At 42.3% G+C, this 24643-nt stretch overlaps 1 protein-coding gene across 1 annotated transcript in view; it reads left to right on the top strand.

The window, feature by feature from the left end:
- TTC3 (tetratricopeptide repeat domain 3) overlaps nt 1–24643 on the top strand; it is a 59172-nt gene that overhangs the window by 33386 nt on the left and 1143 nt on the right. Inside the window, exons 19-45 of the mRNA XM_068178756.1 lie at nt 121–204; nt 1011–1123; nt 4825–4951; nt 6906–7028; nt 7163–7264; nt 7622–7714; nt 8092–8156; nt 8754–8890; nt 10273–10587; nt 11680–11943; nt 12158–12204; nt 13147–13203; nt 14216–14292; nt 14404–14559; nt 14732–15578; nt 16859–16924; nt 17366–17515; nt 18095–18234; nt 18886–18954; nt 19232–19328; nt 19676–19776; nt 20297–20390; nt 20936–21034; nt 22526–22938; nt 23437–23557; nt 23647–23862; nt 24067–24156. Of these exons, the coding sequence (XP_068034857.1) occupies nt 121–204; nt 1011–1123; nt 4825–4951; nt 6906–7028; nt 7163–7264; nt 7622–7714; nt 8092–8156; nt 8754–8890; nt 10273–10587; nt 11680–11943; nt 12158–12204; nt 13147–13203; nt 14216–14292; nt 14404–14559; nt 14732–15578; nt 16859–16924; nt 17366–17515; nt 18095–18234; nt 18886–18954; nt 19232–19328; nt 19676–19776; nt 20297–20390; nt 20936–21034; nt 22526–22938; nt 23437–23557; nt 23647–23862; nt 24067–24156 (4263 nt within the window). The remainder of the gene's footprint in view (nt 1–120; nt 205–1010; nt 1124–4824; nt 4952–6905; nt 7029–7162; nt 7265–7621; nt 7715–8091; nt 8157–8753; nt 8891–10272; nt 10588–11679; nt 11944–12157; nt 12205–13146; nt 13204–14215; nt 14293–14403; nt 14560–14731; nt 15579–16858; nt 16925–17365; nt 17516–18094; nt 18235–18885; nt 18955–19231; nt 19329–19675; nt 19777–20296; nt 20391–20935; nt 21035–22525; nt 22939–23436; nt 23558–23646; nt 23863–24066; nt 24157–24643) is intronic.

Consider the following 24643-nt stretch of genomic DNA (forward strand, 5'->3'; position numbering starts at 1 on the left):
GTATCTTTACTCAATCAGCCACTGACCCAAAAGTCATCCTGGATTTCTCTTAATTAATTTACACTCTTTTTACCATGTTTTTGTTGTGCTGTGACTATAATTTAACCCTTTTTTTTCCAGCAATATGTGAATATTCTTAATATTAATTATGTTATATTCCTCTATGGACATGCCACTGCCCTCCTGGGAATGGGACATCCTGAGGTAGGACATGAATTTATTTGTATTTTTATTTGTTTGTGTGTTTATTTTTATATTTATGTGTACATTTATTTATTATTATTATTCGTATATATATGTATATATGTTTTTTTAATATTAATTTATTTTTATTTACTTATATTTATTTTATATTTAAATACTGCCTTAATTCCAATTTCTAGCTCAGGCAGTTTCCCATCCCTTTTTTGTATCTTCCTGACTGGGAAGATGAGGGGGAAGGAAACCTCTGGCCACATTTTGGAATTGTACAGTTGAATATTTGGGACTAAATCCTTGATGGTTTTGGGGGAATTAGGCTATCAAATAAAATTTCTTTGTAAGCCTCCAAATGAGCATCTGAGTATCAAGGAGTTACAGTCAATAATTTTTATTTCTGCTCTGCACTGGTGTTTTGAACAGAAATATTCTGCTCCCAAAACAAGAGCCAGGAATTGCTTTGGGTGATGGAAAATGCCAGACCAGAACTGGGGCTGGTTTTTTTTTGGGGTGTTTCTTCCTGCAGTGTTTGATAATACTCAGTGTCTTAGAGTGAATTTAAAAATAGCTGAGCTCAGCCATTTAAATCCTTTGTGTTACAGCACCTCCACGTTGACAGAATAAACTGGGTTTTTTAAAAAAGAAAGGGAAGTTCTGCCTGTGATCACAAGGGTGTGTAATTCCATTTGCTGTTCCTAAGGCTGATCAAGGAATAGGACACGCTGACCCACTCTCAAGGAGGAAAAGAGCCAGGAAAAGTGGAAATATTCTGGCAAAATTCCCTGAATTTGTGTCTCACGTTTCTTTTGAAGGCATTGGCAAGGGCTGAACATCAGTTTAAGAAAATAATGGAGGAATATCCAGAAGAAAGTTGTTTTTGTTTGGCACACTATGGAATTGGAAGGGTTTACCTCAAGCAAAACAGGTTGGTCTGATGGAAACTTTTAGGGTTTGCTGGGAAAAAATCTTTTTATTTGGGGAACTGTGCGTGGTGGGGCTTTAATTTTTCTGTGTTAATCATTAAATTCATCCATCAAGTGGATTTAACCCAGTGGGTTTAATCCAATGGGTTTGTTCCAATGGATTTAATAAAATGGGTTTGATACAATGCATTTAATAAAATGGGTTTAATCCAATGGATTTAATAAAATGGGTTTAATCCAATGCATTTAATCCAGTGGTTTTAATCCAGTGGATTTAATGAAATTGGTTGGATACAATGGATTTAATAAAATGAGTTTAATCCAATGCATTTAATCCAGTGGGTTTAATCCAGTGGATTTAATGAAATTGGTTTAATCCAGTGGTTTTAATCCAGTGGGTTTAATCCAATGGATTTAATAAAATGGGTTTAATCCAATGGATTTAATCCAGTGGGTTTAATCCAGTGGATTTAATGAAATTGGTTGGATACAATGGATTTAATAAAATGAGTTCAATCCAATGGATTTAATCCAGTGGGTTTAATCCAGTGGATTTAATAAAATGAGTTTAATCCAATAGGTTTAATCCAGTGGGTTTAATGCAGTTTATTTAATCCAATGGGTTTAATCCAATGAGTTTACTACAATTTATTTAATCCAGTGGATTTAATCCAGTGGGTTTAATGCAATTTATTTAATCCAATGGGTTTAATCCAATGAGTTTACTACAATTTATTTAATCCAGTGGATTTAATCCAGTGGGTTTAATCCAATGGATTTAATCCACTGGGTTTAATCCAAGTGGAAGTTTGTTCCTGCTGGGAGCTGCTGAACAGAGCAGATTTGAGGGAATATTTGGGATTCAGGCATCACAGCCCTGCAGTGGGGGAGGGCTCAGAGGAAAAGAACAAACCCTCTTTGTTCTGGGGGAAAAATGCATCCTAAAGAAATCTGACTTCATCTCCTCCCTGGGGAGCTGGAGAGTGACCTTGGACTGAGATAAGGCTCCAGTGAGTCACAAATTCCCTGGAGCTGATAAGCAGGGATGTGTTCTGAGCTGCACATCCCGGAGGGACAGCGAGAGCCTGAAATGCAGGGATGGGATAAGAAACAAACTGAGAGCAAAGAGCTGGAGCTGCTCCCACCCATCCAGGGCTTCCTGCTGGAGTTTCTGTGGAATCCCAGCTGCCTGTGGGAAGCTCGTGGGGGGATTTTGGGATATCCCTGGTGCTCTGTGGGATCAAAATCCCCCCTAAAGGCTCGTGGTGGGCTGGCTGGGAGCGCGTGATCCAGCTGTGATCCTGGGGGAGAGGGGAGAAGTTCCTTTGAAAAGCTCCAGGCTGGAGGTAAAGACGGGGAGACCATTTCCTAATGACTCACAGGAAACACTCAGTGTGAGGAAAAATAACTTGGGGTCCATTAAAACAGAATTGGAGAGAGGGAAACAAAACAGCTAAAATCACCTTTCTCCTCCCCTCCTTTATCCCAGGCTGGAATTCACTCCCTCATCCCCAACTCTTCTCCCTCTCAGCTGCCCACAGGGATGAGCAGTGGGGAAGTTTCTTTCCCCTGCTCCTCACAGGGAAGAAAAAGGAGGTTTTGTGCAGGATGTTCTCCCTTTTATCCCTCCTTTCCTTGAGGAAAGCACAGCTGGGCCTGGCTTTGTTGGCTCCAGCTGGAACTGGGGCTCTGCCATTCCTCAGGGAACAGCCCCCACCTCGCCGCTGTCCCTTGCCATGCCAAAAAAAAGCCAAATAAAGGAGTTTTGGTACTGAACCTTCTCCCCTCCTGCTGTGGGGTGGCTCAAAGCATCTGCCCGGGGGTGGTGGATGCTCAGAGGGAATTCCTCCTTCCTGGGATCTGCATCCCAGTCCTGTGGCTCATTTCCCCCAAAAAAAGTCCCTACGCAGGTGACAACACCTGTGGCTGTTGGATTAAGCCTTTTTCTCACCCAGAGATGGGGCACCTGAGGGGTGTTTTAAAAACTTCTACTCCATTTTCAGTCTCATGTGAAGGCTGAGACAATAGAGATGTTACAATTCACAATCAGAAGCCAACTAAAGGCCAATCATCTAAAATTACCCCTCATAAATCATACTCCAATATATTTTCCATGGTGCTGTTTCTCCAAAATATCTAGTCTTATTTACGAAGCCACCTTTTAAAACTTATTTCTAGTTCCATTTCTCTCTCAGCAATGTCTGTCCTATTCCATGCCATTTCTAAGTCAGCATTTCTTATCTCAAAGTTTACATACAAATCCATACTCTAACAAACCCTTCTATCAAATTTTTAAAATTTTCTCCCAATCCATTTCCCACCTCTGGCCAGCCAGGCTCATCCAGGCAGAGCCATTCCCACTCTCTGGCTGTGTCCCTCATGTCCCACCCTGAATTCCCACATCCCTTGGGAGCAGAGGCTCATCCCTGCCTGGATCCCTTCCTGCCTCACACCTGGAGTGTTCTGCCTCAAAGATAAGCAGAAAATTTAAATGTTAGAGCCCTGGAGGCTGACAATTTAAAATTTCCTGCGCTGAAAGACACAGACCCTCAGGAGAACACTGCATTTAGCCTAAAGCCATAGAGAAGGCTTCCAAAATTAAATAATAACACTAAAATTACGAGTGTGTAGTTTAATTAGAAGTGTGTAATGTCACAAGGTAGAAAAATTAGAGTTTAAATTTTAGAAGATAGTAATATATATAGAACAAGATAAAAGTTAAAAGCAGAAGTTCTCCTCCTCCTTCTCCTCCTTCTCCTCCTTCTCCTCCTTCTCCTCCTTCTCCTCCTTCTCCTCCTTCTCCTCCTTCTCCTCCTTCTCCTCCTTCTCCTCCTTCTCCTCCTTCTCCTCCTTCTCCTCCTTCTCCTCCTTCTCCTCCTTCTCCTCCTTCTCCTCCTTCTCCTCCTTCTCCTCCTTCTCCTCCTTCTCCTCCTTCTCCTCCTTCTCCTCCTTCTCCTCCTTCTCCTCCTTCTCCTCCTTCTCCTCCTTCTTCTCCTTCTCCTCCTTCTCCTCCTTCTCCTCCTTCTCCTCCTTCTCCTCCTTCTCCTCCTTCTCCTCCTTCTCCTCCTTCTCCTCCTTCTCCTCCTTCTCCTCCTTCTCCTCCTTCTCCTCCTTCTCCTCCTTCTCCTCCTTCTCCTCCTTCTCCTCCTTCTCCTCCTTCTCCTCCTTCTCCTCCTCCTCCTTCTCCTCCTTCTCCTCCTTCTCCTCCTTCTCCTCCTCCTCTCACGTCCCCTTCCCCTCCCCCTTCTCCTCCTCCTCCTCCTCCAGTTTAAGTAGTGTTATATAATTAGACAAAAAAATCCACGTTACATGACATGAATAATTAGTTATTAAGCTAAAAGGAAAAATAATTTAAGTGTCATTTCTTAATTATATAATTTAACCCTAAAAAAACCTTATAGAAAAAAATAATTATCCGTTTTGTAACTTAGTAGTAAAATGCTATAGAACTCACCATTTGTAAAACTGTAATGTAAATAAAAATAATAACCATTCTAATCTAAACACAAAATACCATCTGAAACACTTCAATCCCAGCCTTAACAAACACAAAAAAATAAAAAAACCCCAAACCCAACATTTAATGAGCCAGGTGATCTCATCCCCCATCCTCTCAGTCACCACTGGTTGCTGCTGGGCGGTGGAAGTTTCAGGAAGCTGCTCCCAGGAGATCGGAGTGTGATTTACCTGTTCCAAACTCCAGGTTTGCCCATGCCCTCGACCAGTTCCTGAGGTCAAAGCTGATGATTGATTTCAAGATTGTCCCTGGAGTTTTAACCTGGCCAGGAACAACTGAGGTCATTGAGGAGACACGAATGGAGACTTTACAGGTAATGTTTAAAAAAGAAAACAACAGAAAATGGTCCTGCTCCTCCCTGCCAAGGGGGATGTGGGCTAAAGGAAGGATGGGGAGCAGCAGGGCAGGACTTGTGTCAGGCTCTGAGACCTCAGAGTGGCCTGGCTGAGCTGGCAGGACACCGAGGCTGGAATTCCAGTTGGGTAAATTCCAGTTCTCCTTTTTCCGCAATGGGAATTGGGAGTTTCCATAGGCCACTGGGTTTGGAGAGCAAGCTTTGTTTGAGCTCACCAGGTGAAATCATTTTCCATTTATCATTTTCCATCACTTTTTGTTTATCATTTTTTGTTTATTGTTTTTTATCTTTTTCCATTTATCATTTTTCCATTTATCATTTTTTACTTATCTTTTTTTTTTTCGTTTATCCTTTTTTTTAATTTATCATTTATCAGAATTGTCCAGGCAGGGCCTGGGTGTGACACTCAGTGACAAGGTGAGGATGTGTCACAGGTTGGATTTTGGAGCTCTTTTCCAGCCCCAGTGATTTTTGGGATGGTGTTTGATTCTCTTCCTTGCACACTCCCAAACTTTCAAGTGTGAACACACAACAGAATTCTGGGGAGAACCAGTTAAAAATCTGAGCTGGCAAAAAGAGGAAGTTGAAAGCTTAAATCCAAACCAGGAGACTGTGACCACGTAGTTCCTGGATAAAACATTGGGATTTACGGGGTAAAATTCCCTCTTTGACTGGAAAAATCTGGCACCAGGAGCTGCTCTGCACTGGGGCTTTTTTGACATGGCAGAATTTGGAAGGTTTTTCACTTGGCCATACTCCCCAGACTTGCAGAGTTTGTGGTAGAGACAGCATTTCTGGGCTTCTTCCTGCCAAAAACCTTTCAGGATTTCTCAGAGACAACCTGGATCCATCCATCCATGGTCTGGGACCTCTGGATAATGCAGATATCTGCCAGGCTTTATCAGGGCTCTGCTCTTGCTCGTGTTTTATTAATCTGGGCTCACTTCTGATGCCTTGTGAAGGCTGAGCTAGAGCAGAGCTGGGCAGAGCTAAAGAACAAAGCAGGGATTTATGAAAAGGATCTCCTCCATGGATCCACCTTGGGCAGCACCAGAGCCCAGCCAGGGCTGCACCCAAGATGAACCCAAATGGTCCCAAAATGCACGAGCGCTCCCGGGGGCTCTCACTGGGATCAGCTCTGCTCCATTGGCACATTGGAGTTCATTGTCCCATTCCAGCTTTAGCCCATGCAGTCCCATCCTGCTTGTTTTCCTCTCTCCAGCCCACGTTGTTTGTGCTCCTGGGCTGAGATTTGGATCATTTGTCCTTGGTGCCCAGCTGGAGCAGGAATTGTTTTGTCTCCCTGCTCTGTGCAGAGAGCTCACCATCCCATAATATGAAGCCCAGACCCACACACTAAAGCAGCTCAGAATGTGAAACATAGAAAAGCTCAAACCTGAGGCATCAGTTCCAGCCCTGCCCTGATTTCACATGAAGCCACTCTGATGTCTTTCCCTCAGAAATTATCCTGGGAGACCTCCCTGGTTCCCCAGGGCCAGCTCTGAGCTTGATTCTTAGCCCAGGTGCCAGCTGAGACACTCTGGACATGCTGGGAATCTTCAGAAATGACCAAAAAACTCCATTTTTGCCCCCTATTCTGTTTTATCATTTGGACAATGATCAAACCCTTTGGAATGGGGCAGGGTGTGGGACACTGGCTCAGGGCAAACCTGCATTTTTCTGGGTGTATGAAGCTGTGAGCACTCAGCTGCCAGCACTTCAAGCAATCCCTGGAATATTTTGGCCATAAAAGGCCAATCTTGCCTGGCTTTCACTGGAAAAGAGTTGGTTTTTTTGGGATTACTCACTGCTTTGCCCAGAGGGATGTGTTCCACTGCAGGAGTTTGTGAGTAGAAGTTGAATCTTTTCCTGGTTCTGTGCACTTTGTCTCTGATAATTCTGTGTTTTCCAGATGGCTTTAAGGAATTACATTGAGGAATGTAAATTCCCTCCAGAGCCAGATGCTGTTTGTCGATATCAGCAGTGCCATGGCTACTCCAAAATCCAAATATATTTTACAGACCCAGACTTTAAGGTAAATTTTCAGTTGAGAAAGGTTTGAGAAGTAACACTTGATGTGTTTTCTCCCCCTTTTTATATAATCTGTTAAGCTAAGCACTGCTTTTTGTTGTGTTTTTTTTTTTAATGTTCCATTTTTGCCATTTTTAGGGTTTTATACGTGTTATTTGCTGTCAGCAGTGCAGACTGGAATTCCACATCAGCTGCTGGAAAAAGCTGAAAACAGCAAGCTACAGTGATAAAAATGATAAGGTGAGGCCTTTGCCAGACTGGAATTTTTAATTTTTTAAGATCATTGAGATATGTCAAGGAATTCCACAAAATTCAGCAGCCAGGATAAAATGAAGGGAAATCTGGATCTCCTAGAATTATTCTGGAAGTTGACTCTTGGGTGTGAAGTTGGAGGAGGGAGTAAAAGAATAAAAGATGCCACAGATTTTCTGTGATTTTTGATTTTCAGCCCTTCCCAAGTCAGCATCCAGGAGGAATTTGGGACTGTGCTTCCTTTAATTGCTTTGGTCACCTCAAATTGAGGAAATAATTTGTGCAGGGATATAAATGGTGTGTGGATTTAAATGCCTTTGTTGTGTGTGTCCTTTTCTCCTGCAGGATTTCCTTAAGGAAATGTGTTTTACTCCTGATTGTAGAGGCCTTATTTCAAAAATAGTTATTTTCAGTTCTTCTGGGCTGGTAAAATGTGAAGTAAGTATGGTCATATTTTATATGAAATTAATTAGAATATTAAGGGGGTAAAGTGAGGTGAGAATGTAACTGCAAGGGAAAAAAAAAAAGTGCTGCCTTCACAGAATGTGAGGATTATTTAGGAATATGAATTTCCTGTTCTAGTGGAGCAGGAATTGCCTTGTGCTGTTGGTCACATTGTCATGGATGGGAATGGAATTCCATGAATTCAGTAATCCTTCAGGAATAACTCCCCAGAGGCACAAGAGGATGGAGAATTCTCCCCAGATTATGAATTCTCCCCAGGGCAATATTGGCCTGAGAGAAGCAGAAATGATTGTGGGGTTTGTTGTGTCATAACCCAAATTTAATTCCTGTCCTATCCCTTATTTTGGTAGTTTGAACAAAAAATGCCAAAACTCAAGGAACCACCAAGAGCCTGTATAAAACAGAAATGTTCAAGGTAAGATTTGTCCTGTTTGAATCAATTTGAGAGCAAAGCAGGAGGGATTTTCATGCCTTTTTGCAAATATTTTGGAAAGTTATCCTTGCCCATTTGCTGATAAACCAAAAACATCTGGATAAAATCCATTATAATCCGATGGTAAAAGCATTTAAATTGTTCCACAGAGTTTATTTTGAGTGAATGTTTAGAAGGTGTAAATAGAAATGTATTTTATGCTGCTGCTGTAGTCACTGCTACCCAGATATTTGACATAACTGAGTTTGCAATTTTTTGGTCAAGTAACCTTTAAATAATGAGGAATTAAGCTGAGAGGACAAACAAAACAGATTTTTAAAAAGGAAAGGAATAAAAAGTTAATATTTGGTTGAAAATGCTGGGTCATAAATTAAGAGTAAGAGTATTGAAGCCAATCTTAATTTAGACATCTTCAATGGGAGTAGAAGTTGTTACATCTTGAGGAAATCAATATTTTTATGAAGTTCTGTGGTCTCTCTCTGCTTCTAAATGAAGACCACTTTTATTCCATTTGTACTTTCCAGTGTGATATTTTCACCTCAATTAACGTTTGGCTGGCTGCTGAATTGCTTTTTGCAGTCTTAGGAAGATAAAAATGAAGCAAGAAAAAAAAGAGCGGCGAAAACGAGCGCGAGAAGAGGCCCGGAATTGTGCCAGGAAAAAAGCTGAGGAAAAGCAGGAGGGAAATGGCCAATCCCACTTCAGCCAGCACAGGGGTAGGTGGCAAGGGGGATGTTTTTGGGGCTGATTTCTCCATGGAAAGGGTGAGCACTGGAATGGGAGGTTTGGGGTCCCCATCCCTGGCGCGTCCCAAGGAAGGAGGTGGCACTCGGAGCTCTGGGCTGGGACACAAGGTAGGGATCAAAGGTTGGGTTTGATGATCCTGGAGGGCTTTTCCAGCCTCAGTTCTCCTGGGATTCTGGGATTCTGAGCTAGCACAGAGCAATGGAATCAGCATTCTGAATAAGCCCAGTTCAATCACAGCAGAATCCTAACACTGAGCATCGCCCCCCTGTGAAAAATTTGCATTTTTATTTCATAACAATTTTATTTAACTTCTGTTTTTATTGCCCAAACTGCTGGGGGATGTTACTGTGTGGTTCCATTCCTGGGTGGTTTTATTCCTTGTTGAAAACCTTGATTTTTTTTCCTTGGCTGGTTCCTGCAGAATCAGCCTGGAGAGGGGAGAGGCTGCAGTTCTGAGTGGACCCACTGAAAAGGGATTTCAGGAAAAGCAGCTTGGGACACTGTTAGAGAAGAAGATATCTCAAATAAAGACAGACTGATCTCCTGCCTGCAGTGCCTTGAAAAGTACATTTCAGATGATTGGGGAAAATAAAATTATTTCAGTCTGTGGCTTTGTAGGCATTTAAAGTTTCAGCTTTTCCTTGCTGGATGTTGGCTGCTCCACATTCCAGAGCTGGGAACTTCCCCTGCAGCTTCTCAGGGCAAAGGAAAAGAGGAAATGTTGGGAACTTTTTTTTAATCTGTATTATCAACTTGGGATATAATTAATTTATAATTTCCTAGGATTCCCTGTTAAATACTTTGGGTGTATCTTTTTAATCCCATGCTTGGTGTTCTCTGGGTGCCTGGTCCCTGTTCAGTGGCATATCCTGGAAAATTTGGGAGATTTTGGCTTCCCTGTGGATTTATAAAATCATTTATTGTTATAATTTCTTTTTTTTTTTCCTGTTTGTTTTGGTTTAAATCTTTGCTCTCTCCTTTTCTCTGGCTCATCTTTAATGATCCTTGGAGCCAGTGCAGGTCACTGTGACCTCGTCCTAAAATCTGGGCAAGGTGTTTGTTTCTTTAAACAAAAATTTAAATCAACCTTGGATCAAATTCCTGATGCTCAGGATGTATGGAAGAAAATAATTCTTTAAACCCTGTAATTTTCAGTGTAAAACAAGCAATTAAAATCACCACTCAACCCAAATTATCTGTGCTTTATAAGTTGGTTTAAGTTTTTAAGCTTTCTAAAGTTTTTTAGGCTTTTAAAAATTTTTTAAGTTGCTTTTTAAGTTGGAATTGTGGTAAGAACGATGAAATCTTGCTCATTTTGTGCTTTTTTAATTGCATGTTTTGAATTTTCCAGGTTCTGGCCAGGATTTATATGCTGGGGACCTGGTCCTGCAGCACATCCAGCGCAATTCCGAGCAGATCAAAGCTGCTATCCCTGACTCTGCCAAATTATTAAAGGAATTACTGGCCTGGGGTGTGATCAGAGAGGAGGATCTCACCTCATATTCCCAAATCAGCAGCACTTCCCAGGAGGTGCTGGAGCAGCTGCTCAGCTCCTTAATCCAGGGGAAACGCCGGGTGCAGAGCAGGGGCTTCCTGCACGTGCTGAGCCAGCTGGGAGAGGTGGATCCCAAAGTGCACAAGTGGCTGCAGCACCTGGATCACCTGGGTGGGTTCTGTGAGCAGCACAGAAAATTCTTCACTCTCCTCCTTTGGAACAGCAAAGTCAGACTTCTCCTCTTCGTCCTTTCCCTGATTTCCAGAGGGGAGCACAACTTGGGTGGCTCAGGAGCTCTGCAGCGATTTGGCAGAGAAAATTGAGTGATTTTTGAACTGGTCTTAAAATTCCAGGATGGGCTTAAATGCTGATATTTGTAGCAATAACGTGGCTTTGGAGTGTAAATAATGGTTGGGGTTTGCCGTTAAACTTGGAAATAATTTCATGTTGGTGCTCTGCAGTTTCCTGTTGGGTTTATAATGGAAAAAAAAAGTGTAATTTTAGAGTTTGGGGTTCTTCATTTTGCTTTATCACATCCATATCCTTCCAAGGATTCATAGAATTCTTAGCATTCTCCTCCTTCTCCTCCTTCTCCTCCTTCTCCTCCTTCTCCTCCTTCTCCTCCTTCTCCTCCTTCTCCTCCTTCTCCTCCTTCTCCTCCTTCTCCTCCTTCTCCTCCTTCTCCTCCTTCTCCTCCTTCTCCTCCTTCTCCTCCTTCTCCTCCTTCTCCTCCTTCTCCTCCTTCTCCTCCTTCTCCTCCTTCTCCTCCTTCTCCTCCTTCTCCTCCTTCTCCTCCTTCTCCTCCTTCTCCTCCTTCTCCTCCTTCTCCTCCTTCTCCTCCTTCTCCTCCTTCTCCTCCTTCTCCTCCTTCTCCTCCTTCTCCTCCTTCTCCTCCTTCTCCTCCTTCTCCTCCTTCTCCTCCTTCTCCTCCTCCTCCTCCTCCTCCTCCTCCTCCTCCTCCTCCTCCTCCTCCTCTCATTTTTCCTTTCCTTTTTCCTTTCCTTTCCTTCTTTCCCTTTCCTTTTCATAGAATAGATCCAAATCTTGTTATTATTATACAAATAATACTTGGTGAGAGTAGAATTTATATCAACACCATTCCTCATTTTTTTGTTTGCATTTCCGAGACACAAAAGCTCTCACATCATCTGCACATTGAATTTCTAGACCAATCTCTTGCCCTTTGAAGAGGAATATCACATTTCAAGCACTAATAATTTAAAGCTGGAATGAAATATTGGGGGTTTTTTCCATCTTTTTCAGGTCTGACAGCTACAAAAAACTTTCTCCTTCAATATGGCCAAGTTCTGCAAGAGCTTGACTTCTCTATTATAACCCCACTGTGGAACAAGAAATATGGCAGTAAATTTGGTTATGTGGCAGCTGATGGTGAAAAGCAAGAAATTTGTGATTATTTCCTCACCCCTCCCCTAGAGAAATCCCGTTGTTTTATATGGCTTTTAGAAGAAAACAGAGAACATTTTCCACACCTCCATCAAGCTTTAGATGAATTCTTTGATAAAATGGGTGAGTAGGCAAAGGGATCAAACATTTCCACTAAAAATTCATTTTTACTGTGCAGTTTTAAACATGAAAGTTCTGCAGCTGCAGTTTTGGAGCTGCTTTGGTGGTGTTGGATAAAGGGTTAGTACCAGAATTCTTGTGATTTCCCAGTTAAATTGTAAATTAATTAAAATATTGTTATTTCCATCAATCACCATGACTTTTATCCTTTCAACAGATGATCCAACTATTTTATTAAAGAAGCAGGGAAATGAGAATTTATCAGTAAGTGAACTTCATTTTTTCTTTGCCCTCAGCTCAGAAAGAAATTTTTGCTATTTTAGAAAAGGAAATATTTTGCAGCCTTGTCCTCCAGACTTATGGGAGTTTTAATCTCTTGTTTTAGCTCCCTTTTCTTAAATTATTTGATATTTGAATTATTTAAGAATAATTTTTCAAGTGTGCCTCATTCTGAATCGCTTTTTGATTGGTGTCATCAATAAAATGCATCCCAATTGGCAGAAATAGATTTTGGATTTCAGTTAATCCTGTGGTTGAGGTACCCTGATTTGAAGTTCTTGTCTGCAGTTAAATTTACCTTTAAAAATCCAAAATTTATTTTTGATTCAGAATAAAGCTTCAAAGTTAATTAGTGTACATATTCATAAAATGCAGAATTTTTAATGTGCATGTTAATAAAATGAAGAATTTTAAATGTACACATTAATAAAATGCAGACTTTTTAATGTGCATATCAATAAAATGCAAAAAGTTTAATGTACATATTAATAAAATGTAGAATTTAAGTGTACACTAATAAAATGCAGAATTTTTAATGTGCATGTTAATGAAATGCAGATTTTTAAAATCTATACATTAATGAAATGCAGAATTTTTAATGTACACGTTAATGAAATGCAGAATTTTTCAGTGTACACATAAATGAAATGCAGAATTTTTTTTCTTTTGCATTTCATGAATTGGGAAAATCCAAGAATGAGATTGAAAACCAGCACAAGAGAACTGCTTTGATTTCAGTGTTCCAGCCTAAAATAACCTGTAATTATTCTGTAATAATTATTAATTGTTATTAACCTGTAATTCCTATTTGTAACCCAAATCCTTCTAAAGAATTAATTCAAATTTCAGTTCCTCCATCTTTGTCTTTCTTGGAAAACTGAAGCAACATTTACCAATCCTTTGCCTGCACTTTCTTTTCTGTTTCAGAATAATGAAATCAAAGTTAAAAACAAAAACAGGAAGAAGAATTTGAAGGATTCAAAGGTCAGTAACTTTGGAAGCTGCTAAAGCAGCTATTGCCAAGCAAATACCCCTTATTTACTACTAAAAACCCACCTAAAACTGGGATTTTTTTAGAATTTCTGGCATTCGGATGAATGGGAGCTGTTTTTGTGAATACCTTGAGGAGGCTCCTTAGTGAAGTAGCTTTTCCTGAAGTAAAATTAAGCTGTTAAGACTTAAATTATACAGTTTTGTTAAAACGTATCAGTAAAAAAAGCTATTTTAAAATTTATTTATGACTCACTTTGGCTCTGATTGGAGGCACCTTCCACTGGCTTAATTCTGAATTGTTGTTGTGATTTTGATTTTTCATGTGGGAAGATGGGAATTCTGTGCTGAAGTTCCATTTCCATGCTCAGGAATGTTATTAATTATTCATTATTTTATAGATTTTATTGGACTATTATTCTGCCTGAATTTTCTGCTGCCTTTTGGAAGATTTTGCTTTATTGAAAACCTCATGCCCTCACCCTTTTATAACTTTTCTAGAATTTCAAGAGTAAACTTTATTTTTTTTTCCCTCAGGATTTATTTTTTCTGACTTAAGTGCATTTATTTGTATATTTCTAAATTATTAGATAATAAAAATAAAGACAACTAAAATGTCCATAATGGTGTAGGCAATAATAACCAGAGTCACATGTGGAATTAGGGATAACTCCTGCTTGTGGTAAATTTGTTACAGCCTCAAATTTAAAAGAAAGTTTAATTAAATTTTGATGAAATTGGTTAAAAAAGAGGGATTTGGGGCTGAATATCCCAATTTCTTTTTCCCAAATATGTTCTGAAGAAGGAATTAATAACTTTAATTAAGAATTTTCTTGCTGTGGCTTAGCACTGATAATTTTGCCTGGAAATTTTTGCAGTTCATAATGAACGTGATGAATTTAAAGAACAAAATTCAGTGTAAATAAGTTACTCCTGGTCTTTGCAGTGGATTATTTTACATGACCTTTTGTGAGGTAAAAACTAAAAGCAGTCTGTTTTTAATTAGTCTATTTTAGTATTATCCAGTGGAGTTAGTACAGCACCACGAGAAGAGGAGAAGATATTTATAGAAGAAAATAATTTGTGAGTACTTGATTCTGCTTTTATTGCCCAAACTCCAAATTGCTGGAGAAGAATCCCTTAAAAACACCAGGGCTGCCTTAACTTGATTTTTTTTTTTTTCTGATTTTTAAGGTACAGAGATTTTCAAAATGAACCCTTTGCAATCCCAGAATATCTCCAGGAGCAACTGGAGGAATTCGAAGCTCACTATAATATTTCAAATAGTAACAATTATCAAATGAATAATAATAATAATCATCCAGATCCAATCTCTGAGAATTTATATGAGTGAGTATAAAGTTCTGTGCTCAGCAGCTTCAAGGGGGTTGAATTTTACTTCATAATTTTAATAATTTTTTTGGGTTAATTGGAATCCTGGCGCGTGTAGTGTGTCTACGAAGGAATGGATTAAATGAACGGATTGTTAATTATAACAATTTGTTGGGTTTTTTTTTTTAAGTTATTTCTCTCAAATCTTGGACGAACATGGCCCTCTGGAAATTAATAATAAATTACTGGTTGGGGAGTATGAAAATTTCCCCGAGGAAACGCGGAAGGTGGTGGAAGATGCCGGCGGCCTGGAGCCCTTCCTGCTGAAATCCCTTCGTTTCATCATGGTGGATAACCTGATGGGGCTGAGGAAGCACTCAGTCCTTTTTGAAGGAAAGCCAAGCAGAAACGAGCCTGGGAATAAAACGCAGAATCCACCTGGGGAATTCCAGGGCAGTTCTTCCCACAGCAAGCTGCCCTTGAATCCCTACGCCCAGGAGTTCAAGCCTCTGGCGTACCCCGCGGATGCCCCTCCAGCAGCAGCTCCAGCTTTACCGGATTATCCCTCCCCAGAGTATCTGCCCTGCTCCTTCCCCGCCTCCTGCGCTCCTGGCAGTCCTCTGGAGCACGGAGATGTCGGTCCCACGGAGAGCGAGGCTCCGTTTCCGGGTGTTTTACTGAAGGGCTTCGAGCCGGCCGGCCCGGCTGTGTTCTTGCCTCAGAGCTCCTGGGGTTATCAGTATGGAATATTGCCCCTGGCACAGGCTGGGTTTATTTATGCTCATCCTGCAGCGCCTCAGGAAAACTGGGAATCAGCGATTCCACATCGGAAATACGGCCCTGGGGGTTTTGTGCCAGCTGAAATCCAGGAGTACAAAGGCCCTCAGGGCCAGCTGGAGAACTTGGATAAAAAGGATTCTGCTTTTCCAAATGGTTCAGCTGAAGCTGAGGAAGTGAAATGTGTTAAAGAAGAAAAAGGAAAGAGAAATAAAGCCGGGATGAAGAGCAATCCTCACACAAGGATGGTGGCTGTTCAGGTAAGGAAAGGAACAGTGCTGGAGGGACTTCATGGCCACCAGGATGAGCAGAGGGATGGAGCAGCTCTGCTGGCAGGAAAGGCTGGCACAGCTGGCATTGTTCACCTGCACAGGAGAAGCTTTGGGCTGAGCTCAGTGTGGCCTTGCAGGGCCTGGAGGAGCCCCAGGAAACCTGGAGAGAGACAATTTCCAGGGAGTGCAGGGACAGGACACAGGGAATGGCTCCCAGTGCCAGAGGGCAGGGCTGGATGGGAGATTGGGAATTGGGAATTGTTCCCTGGCAGGGTGGGCAGGGGCTGGGATGGAATTCCCAGAGCAGCTGGGGCTGCCCCTGCATCCCTGGCAGTGCCCAAGGCCAGGTTGGACACTGGGGCTGGAGCAGCCTGGGACAGTGGGAGGTGTTCCTGCCATGGCAGGGGTGGCACTGGGTGGATTTGAGGTCCCTTCCATGCCTAATTTGAGGTTTGCATCTCCTTTCTCTCCCTAGGAGATTCCTCCTAAAAATCCATGTTGTATCCCTGGTGTACAGCTCTTCCATTGCTGTGTTTTCATCCCAGACTTACAGATTCCAGGCCCAGTTCATGAACTAAAGTTAAACCTTTCCACATGGCAGGGGTGGCACTGGATGAGTTTTAAGGTCCCTTCCAACCCAAACCATTCCATGATTCCTGAGAACTTTTAAGTTGCTGCCACGTGCTGCGATTGCTCATTTCTCATTTGTAATTCTTCAGAGCTGCTCACTGAATTTTTGTTGTGCCTGAAGTTTTTGCTGCTCTTTTTTTCCTGGGTATCACAGAGGGAACTGCTGCACAAAAGTTTCAGCTTCACTTCAGAGATGAAGCAAAGTCATTTTATTCTGTGTCATTATTTTTTTTTTCCTTTTGTGATGAGTTCAGGGATTTATTTTCTCTTCCACAACATTTGAGGATTTGGATTTGTGGAGAAGAGGAGGCTTAGGGGGGACCTCACTCTCTGCCACTCCCTGACAGGAGGGTGAGACACTTCCTGCAAATCTTCATTTTTCAGACATTTGGAGCACAACTTTATTTAAAGACTCATAGAACTCCCTGGAGTTGCTTGTGGTCAATGAAATCAGGAAAAGAAAAAAAAAAATCCCTTTCAGAAACACCTCCACAATGTTTTCCCACATCATTTACAGACCTGGATTAGGGTTGGATTTGTAAAACCCTCAGTGAGGTATAAAAGCTCCAAACCAGAGCAGTTCATCTATGAACTGAGAAGATTTTTAATCAAATTCTAATTTTTTTTTTGTGTTCCAGGTAAATCAGGAAGTTGCTGATAGGGAAACCAATACTTTGCCTTTCCATCCATTTGAAAATCACCAAGTAAGTTCCCTGCACCCTGATTTACATTTCTCATCAAGGAGGTTAAAGGAATGCCCAAAAAGTGATGAGTGAAATGAAATTGCTCTGAAAGCAACAGGTTTTAAGAGATATTTTGTATTTTGGGTTGTTTGGCTGTTTTTGTGTTCTGTGATGTTCTTGGAAACATCACCCAGCCCCACAAGGAAATTATTTTTGAGCTTCACTCTGATATTTGATATTGTTCTGATTGTTTTATTCTAAGCTCTTCAGATGTTGAATGTTTATGAGGTATTGCCTCACTCAAAACCTGGGTTGGAATATTCCATTTGGGCATAGGGACAGTTCAGAGTGGTGTTAATGGCAGGTTTATGTCTGTGCCAGGAGGTAGAAGTGAGAAAATGCGACCTTTGAACTGGGAACGGGCATAAATCAAAGTGGTTTTTGTAACTGATGAATTTCCAGGGAGATATTCTCCGTGTGGAAAAGGAGCACCAGGTGTTGCAAGAACAACTCCGAGAAGCAGAGGAGAAATTTGAGCAGTCACAGAGCAGGAGCTTGGAGGAAATTGCTGCTTTGGAAGAGCTCCTGAAAAAAAGCATTGAAGAGACTGAGGTAAAGCTTTCCCCTTGATCACAGGTTGTGGAATCCCTGGGATCTCAGAGCTGTCCAAGGAGCTTGGAGCAGCCTGGGATGGTGGGGGGTGTCCTTCCAGCCCAGCCATCCCAGCATTCCCTGATGGATCCCTGACTTGGGATTTGAAGCAGTAATTATGAATTTATTTTGTAGATAACAGGTAGTTCTTGTAATTCTTGTGAGAGTAGTTGTGGGTGTTACTAAATCTGAATTGTGTGGTTAAAATGTGTGAGAAATCACAGTGATGTTTGGCTTTGTGTTCAGTGTACTTTTAATATGAACTGTTTTACTGAGGTGTGTTAGACTGCCTGTTACTTCTGGTTGTTTATTGCTGCTATGTTTTAGCTAAAGGATATTAGGTATTGCCTTAAAACCCTTAGAAGGTATTTTTTGGTATGTAACTTGTTAATTTATATTTATTGGTGATGTAATAGTAATAGCTATTGTTGAGTTACTCTTGGAGTGTTGGAAGTAAGAGTCAAATATCCTCAGTCTGCTCCAACTTTAATCTGAATAAACCACAATTTTCAGGAATGAAGTTTTCTTTTCTGCCTTCAGGTGTCCCAGAATGAGCTGGATTGGTTCCACCAGGACTCGGAAACACAAATGAAGAAATGGCAGCAGGAGAAGAAAGAAAATCGAGAGAATTTAAAAGCACTGAGGGGCACAGTTAAAAAACAATCAGACACCAATGAGAGGTACAGTTGTAAACAGATTTACATCCCCTCATTCTGAGAGTCTAAAGACTTCAGAATTCTTTAAGGAAATTTAATCCTTGGCTGTGAAACCAGCCAGACATTTTCTCCCAGTATTAGGCTGAAATATGGACATGGCCACTTTCTTACTTTGAATTTTTTTTTTTAGCAAATTACAGGTAAACATCTAAAATAGCTTTGAGATAACTGATGAAACTGATTTAGCAGCAATTCTCCTGCTCAGATTTGACAATTCCTGCTGTATTTTAATGTACTCTCTCGGTTTATAGAGCACAGACTTTGCTCCTTGAATGCCTTTGTTTCATCTTTAGTCTGAAGTAGTTTGGGCCAAATCGCTCCTGAAAAATCATCAGCCTGGTTTTGTCTGAATCACTGCTTTATTAGCAATAAATGTAAATGTATTTAGAATAGAATCCCTGAGTAGTTTGGGTTGGCATGGACCTTAAAGACCATTTATTTCCACTCCTCCCACTGTCCCAGCTTGCTCCAACCTGACCTGGGACACTTCAAGGGCTGGAAATTCCAGAATTCCTCAGGGATTTAACAGGATCTAACAGATTGTCCTGGTGGTTACAGAGGGACATGTTCCATATTTGCTAATAAATATGCTTAATCAGTGTTTCATTCCTCTAGGTATTTGAAGACCATTGATGACAAGGAAAAGCAATATAATAAGTGTTTAAATACATTTCTGGAGACCAGGTAAAACTCATGTCCCCTTCAGCAATATTTACATTTTTCTGCTTCACTCTGGGTAAAGGCTTAGGGGAAAAATAAGCACTTTAACCCGTAAGTTAGTTTGCTTTTATTTGCCACGAGTAAATATTAATATTTAGAATAAAGAAAATCATACTCTCATACATTTCCCTTGGTGTCGTGACACTGAGTAGCTGTAAAAAAACCTCTAAAATGGCATAAATTTTAAACACTGCTCTGCTGTGAACATTACTCAAATATTTCATTTCTTTTTCTTTCACAGTAATAAATTTGCTAATGATAAAGGCAAATTGGAAGAGCTGATAAAAAAGAGTCAAAGTAACAGCCAGGAGTGTGAGAAAAGAGCTGTTAACGCAGAGGTACAACCAAAAAATCCTCAAAAACCTTTTCTTAGAGCTGGGGTTGTGCTGATTGGAGGTGGGCAAATGATATCAAAGTTGTTGATTAAATACTGGAAGTGCCAAGGATGGAAATTCCTCTTGAAAATTCCTCACTGTAGGAACAGAGTGTGCACTTTGTATCCTCAGACTCTTGTTTAAATTCTTTTTACAACCTGGTTTAATGTTTTATCCCTTTTTTTTTCTTGATTTTTAACTGGTTTTTGGGGTTTCTGTTTGTTTGGGAGTGGTGGTGGTGGTGTTTTGTTTGGCTATTAAATGGTGTTGTTGGGGTTTTTTTTTTTTTTTTTTGCTCTTTTTTGTCACAGGTCTCAGTGCTCCAAACCTGGAAGGAAACTGAAGTCTGGAAGCTCAAAGGCACCATTGCCAAGGCAGAAGGAAATCTCAGGATGCTGAAGGCACTGAGCAGGTACTGGGAGTTCCCACCAGGAATTCCACTATTCCTGCTTGTTAATTATTTACTGTATAATATTTAATTTCTATTCTATCATTATATCGACTATAGTTTTTATTTTATGTACTTATATTGAATATAGTTTTTATTTCATGTACTTATATTGAATAGATAGTATTTATATGAAATAATAATAAATAATTACTAGTAATAATAGTAATGATAATAATGATAATAATAGTATAAAAGTGCACAGAGCTGGGGGTAAATAATTTTGCCCCAAACAAAATTCAGCTGGAAATTGAGTCTCATCCTTATCCACGCGTCCTTCTGAGCTGGGAAAATCAGATTATTTGGGTAATAATAATTCCAGTTATTCCTGCTCAGTGTCCCTGGAAAAGGGCTGCAGTTTAACTGATTTTAACCTGAAATCCCTTGAAAACTTTCACTGGGGTTAATTGTTGTTGGGCCAACACCACTGGTCTTAAAAATAATGGGAATGTTGGAGTTTAACTGTAAATACTCAATTTTCCAGCAGCTCAGCTCCAGCAGCTCCTGTGTTGAAGTCCCAGATTGATTCCTGGGAAATATTTATTTCAAATGTCAAGAAACAACTGGAAAGAGTTGAGGTAAAACTTCATTTCTCTCCACCAGCTTCTCAGTTGAACTTTGGAAATGAAAGCATTAAATATCTTTGTATTTGTTTTTTAAAACACCAGTAGCTTGTCCTCCAGATGTTGAGGGGAATTTTTTTTAATTTCAAAAACAAGAGACAGTTTGGAGTCCAGGTTGGTAATTTTGTGGTGGATGAATTCACTTTTTTAAAGGCAAAAATCTGCCCTTCATACACTTGCTTCAACATTGGGTCCCCACATGTAGTGGTTTCAGTTTGTTGAGATTTTACAAATTTTAAGATTTAATTTGATTTTAATTTAATTTCAAGATTGAAGATTTAATCTTCCCTAGATTTCCTCCTGTTCCAAACCACGACACCACATTAAAAAGTCTCTTAGATTTGTTGGTGACCTTTTGAAATGTATGGAACTTCGTAAAAAAAAAACAAACAACCAGGGAGCTCTGTGAGAAGTCCACTGTAAAATGGGATTTTTAAAGAGGAGGGAGCTCAGGTTGATGCTGCTATGGAGGGAGCTGATGGTTGGTTTTGCTTCGGCAGGCTGAGTATGAGGAGAAAATGGAGCTGGTGAAGAACGGGGCCCGGAACTGCCTCAGTAAAGTGGAAATTGTGGATCTTCCTTGGCCTCAGGGGCTTGCTGTGAGTATGCCACCTTCCAGAGCAGCTCCAGTCCCTGGCATGTCCCTTGGCCTGGCCAGCAGTGGTGGGAGGTGTCCAGGAGAAGTGGAATTGCAGCCTTGGACACACCAAGCTCTCCCTGCAGCCAGGGCATGCTCCAGAGGAAGAAGGGCTGGAGATGGAGCTGGGGAAGGCCAGGGAGCAGCACATTCCCAGCTCCTGGGAGAGGCTCGAGCTGTTTAAAGCTCATTTTGTCCATTGTAGGGTTCCCGTAGCACCAAAATCCTGGAATTCCAGGATGGTTTGGGTTGGAAGGGACCCTAAAGATCATCCAGTTCCAACCCTGATACCTTCCATTGTCCCAGGCTGCTCCAACCCCGTGTCCGGCCTGGCCTTGGACACTGCCAGGGATCCAGGGGCATCCCCACCCTCCCAGGGAACAATTCCTGCCCAGTATCCCATCCAACCCTGCCTTCCTTCAGCTCAAGGCCATTCCCTGTGTCCTGCCACTCCATCCCTTGTCCCAAGCCTGTCTCCAGCTCTCCTGCAGTTTCTTTAGGCACTGGAAGGGGCTCTCTGGAGCCTTTCCCAGGTTGAACAGCCCCAAAATCGTTGGGATAAGCTCCATTATGCAGAACCCCAGGATCCCCGGGGCTGGAAAAGCCCTCCCAGCCCATGCAGTCCCAGCGGTGTCCATCCCCACCTTGTCCCCAGCCCAGAGCTCTGAGTGCCACCTCCAGGGGACACCTGCAGGGATGGGCACTCCAAAGCTCCCTGGGCAGCCCCTGGCAGGGTCTGAGCAGCCTTTCCATGGGGAAACCTTCCCACAGGAATTCCTGCAGCACTGTGTGTCACGGGTTGCAAACACCAAGCTGAGCTGCCAGCCAGGTGTGTCAGGAAGGAGGTGGAGCAGAGCCATTCATGGCAGCGAGAACAGCCCCAGAAATCCTGCCCACAGATATGTTCTCATGGCCCAACAGCTCCACCAATGCTTTGCTCAAATCAAAGCAGTTTCTTCCTTTTTAAGTTGTTGTTTTTTTTTTTTTTTCCCTCTGTTGAAAATCTTTTTTTTTGCGTTTTGGGTTTATTTTTTGGTCTGGGTGTAAGTTAGATTCAGGGCTCTGGTCTAATATTTGAGATGGTTATGACACATTTTCTGGGCTTCTGCAGAAAACTGCTGCTCTCCTGCCTAATTCCCCACTTATTTTTGGGTCTGTCCTTTCTATTTATTGACACAGAATATGGAGACAACTTAATCAACACCAATTTATTGGGAAAGAGCAGCTTTTGTGCCTCTTGTTTGGAATTTATTTTTTCTGCAGTAAGACCAGAATGACCTTTTAGAAGAGAAATAACCATGAGGTCGAACAACTGCCCCGATGGAAGGGAGTTTTTAAGATGAACTGATGTCACCTTTGAGATCCTGGGCACAACCAAACCTGTCACAATTCCCACTGCAAATGCTGAATTTGTTTTAATCACTGTTTCCTGTGCAATGTGTTTGTTTCCTAGACAATGCCAGGCAGACCTTCCGTGTGTGACCCTGCCATTGTCACCTATTCCTTGGCACCTGCACATCCCAGTGCCCTTCCTGCATTTTCCAGCGCTGATGGAAAAGCTCCAGCCCAGCCTCCACTCCAAGCACAGACTGGAGCTAAGCCTGCACCTGCCACCTCTGAGGCTTCTTCTGCAGCTGGGAAAACACATCCCAAAGCTCCAGAGGGGTCACATTCCAATAAAATCTCACCATCCTGCCCATCAAGCATTTCTGGAAATAACTCCCAGCATGTCCAACCCAACCTGACCCACCAAGATCCCTCAGCTCTGCAGCCGAGGCCTTCTGGAATTCCAAACAACAAAAAGCTTCCAAAAAGAAATGAAGATATTTTTGCCCAGCTCCAGAGTATATTCCCAAACTACAGCAGGTATTGGATTGAAGGAGTGCTGTGAAACAAGGTCTGAACAGCCAGGGATGAAGTGCAGAAAGAATTGAGTTTGTTCTGCTGACGAGGGATGGAGGAACAGGACAAAGAGGAATGGGTTTAAACTGCCAGAGGGCAGGGCTGGATGGGAGATTGGGAATTGGGAATTGTTCCCTGGCAGGGTGGGCAGGGGCTGGGCTGGAATTCCCAGGGCAGCTGGGGCTGCCCCTGGATCCCTGGCAGTGCCCAAGGCCAGCCTGGGACAGTGGGAGGTGTCCCTGCCATGGCAGGGGTTGGAATGAGATGAGCTTCCAGGTCTCTCCCAACCCAACCCAACCCATTCCATGATTCTGGTGATTGTTCAGGGGTTTCATCCTGGAAAGTCACTGGGAGCAGGCTCCAGTTCATGGGAAAGGCTGGTTCCTTTGATCCTGCTGGGATCAAACAGAGCCAGCAGTGCTCTCCAGGCCATCCCTGATCCTGCCTTTCCTGTCCCTCCAGCTCAGACCTCACTGCCTCCATCAGGGAGGTGCAGAGGAGAAACGGGAACGGCGTGGCCGGCCTGAGCCCGGATGAAATCCTCAGCCAGGCCACGGAGCTCATCCTGAGCCAGCAGCTCAAGGTACTGGGGCTGCAGCTGCTCCTCCTCCTCCCATGGGAAATGGAGCAGCACAGCCCTAAGAACACAGTTCCTTTCTGATCCCTGTGCAGGCAGCACCTCCAGCAGGCAGAGCCCTGCATTGCCCGGGCTCTGCTCCCCCAGCACGGGGCAGGGAAGTGCCTGCAGAAGGAATCGCCCCTGGCTCTCCCCAGGCAGCACGTGGCCCTAAAACCTCCTCCAGTAAAAACCCCTCTCAGCCAAACCTGCATCCCTGGGGAAATGCTGGAGCTGCACCTAAAGCCAAATGGACAAAGCAGGACAGTGCTGTAAGTTTTCCGTTTCAGCGGAGTTGTTGCCATGTGCTTTGTACAAGACACGAAATAACCCTGGAGAAAAAAAATAATCGCCTCGTTTATTTTGTGTACAAAAGCTTCAACAGACTTGGTTAAAGTTAGTGACCTTGTTAATTGAGTGGAATGGGCTGGTTCGTTGCTGATTTTTAAATAACTGAGTGCTCCTTTCCTGGCCAGGCCTGCAGTGAGGATCCCTGCGCCATCTGTCACGATGAGCTGAGCACAGACTGCTGCGAGCTCGAGTGTGGCCATCACTTCCACAAAGAGGTGAGTTCTGCTCTTGTTCCTCATCTCCACCTCAAAAACACCCCCTTAACCCTCCCCTTACCCTTCAGTGCTTAAACAACAGGGCACAATCTCCTTTTCCAGCCTTTGCCCCCCACAGCCAGCCTGTCAGAAAGCTTTAGGTCATTTCAAAGTAAAATGATTCATCAGAGTGGATTTCAGGTGATTCTTCAGAGAAAGAATTTGGTTGGGATTGCTGGCAGCACACTCAGGGAATGGGTTATCCCTGAAAACTCTGTGTTTGCCTCCTGACAGTGGAAATTCACGAAGTAAAAAAGCCAGGAATGTGTTGGACTAGCTCCATTTCTCCCTTTACCTTTTTCCTTTAAATGCTGATTTGTCCTCGCAGAATAAATTTGGTTAGAGCGGGAGAACAGCTCTGCACCCCCAAATTTCAGTGGTGTAGAACTTGTTGAAGAGCTTCCCCATTAGTGCCAATAATTTTCAGCCTCCAGCTGGACTCCTCTTC

This window comes from Anomalospiza imberbis, chromosome 2, assembly GCF_031753505.1.
Source record: "Anomalospiza imberbis isolate Cuckoo-Finch-1a 21T00152 chromosome 2, ASM3175350v1, whole genome shotgun sequence".
NCBI classification, from domain to species: Eukaryota; Metazoa; Chordata; class Aves; order Passeriformes; family Viduidae; genus Anomalospiza; species Anomalospiza imberbis.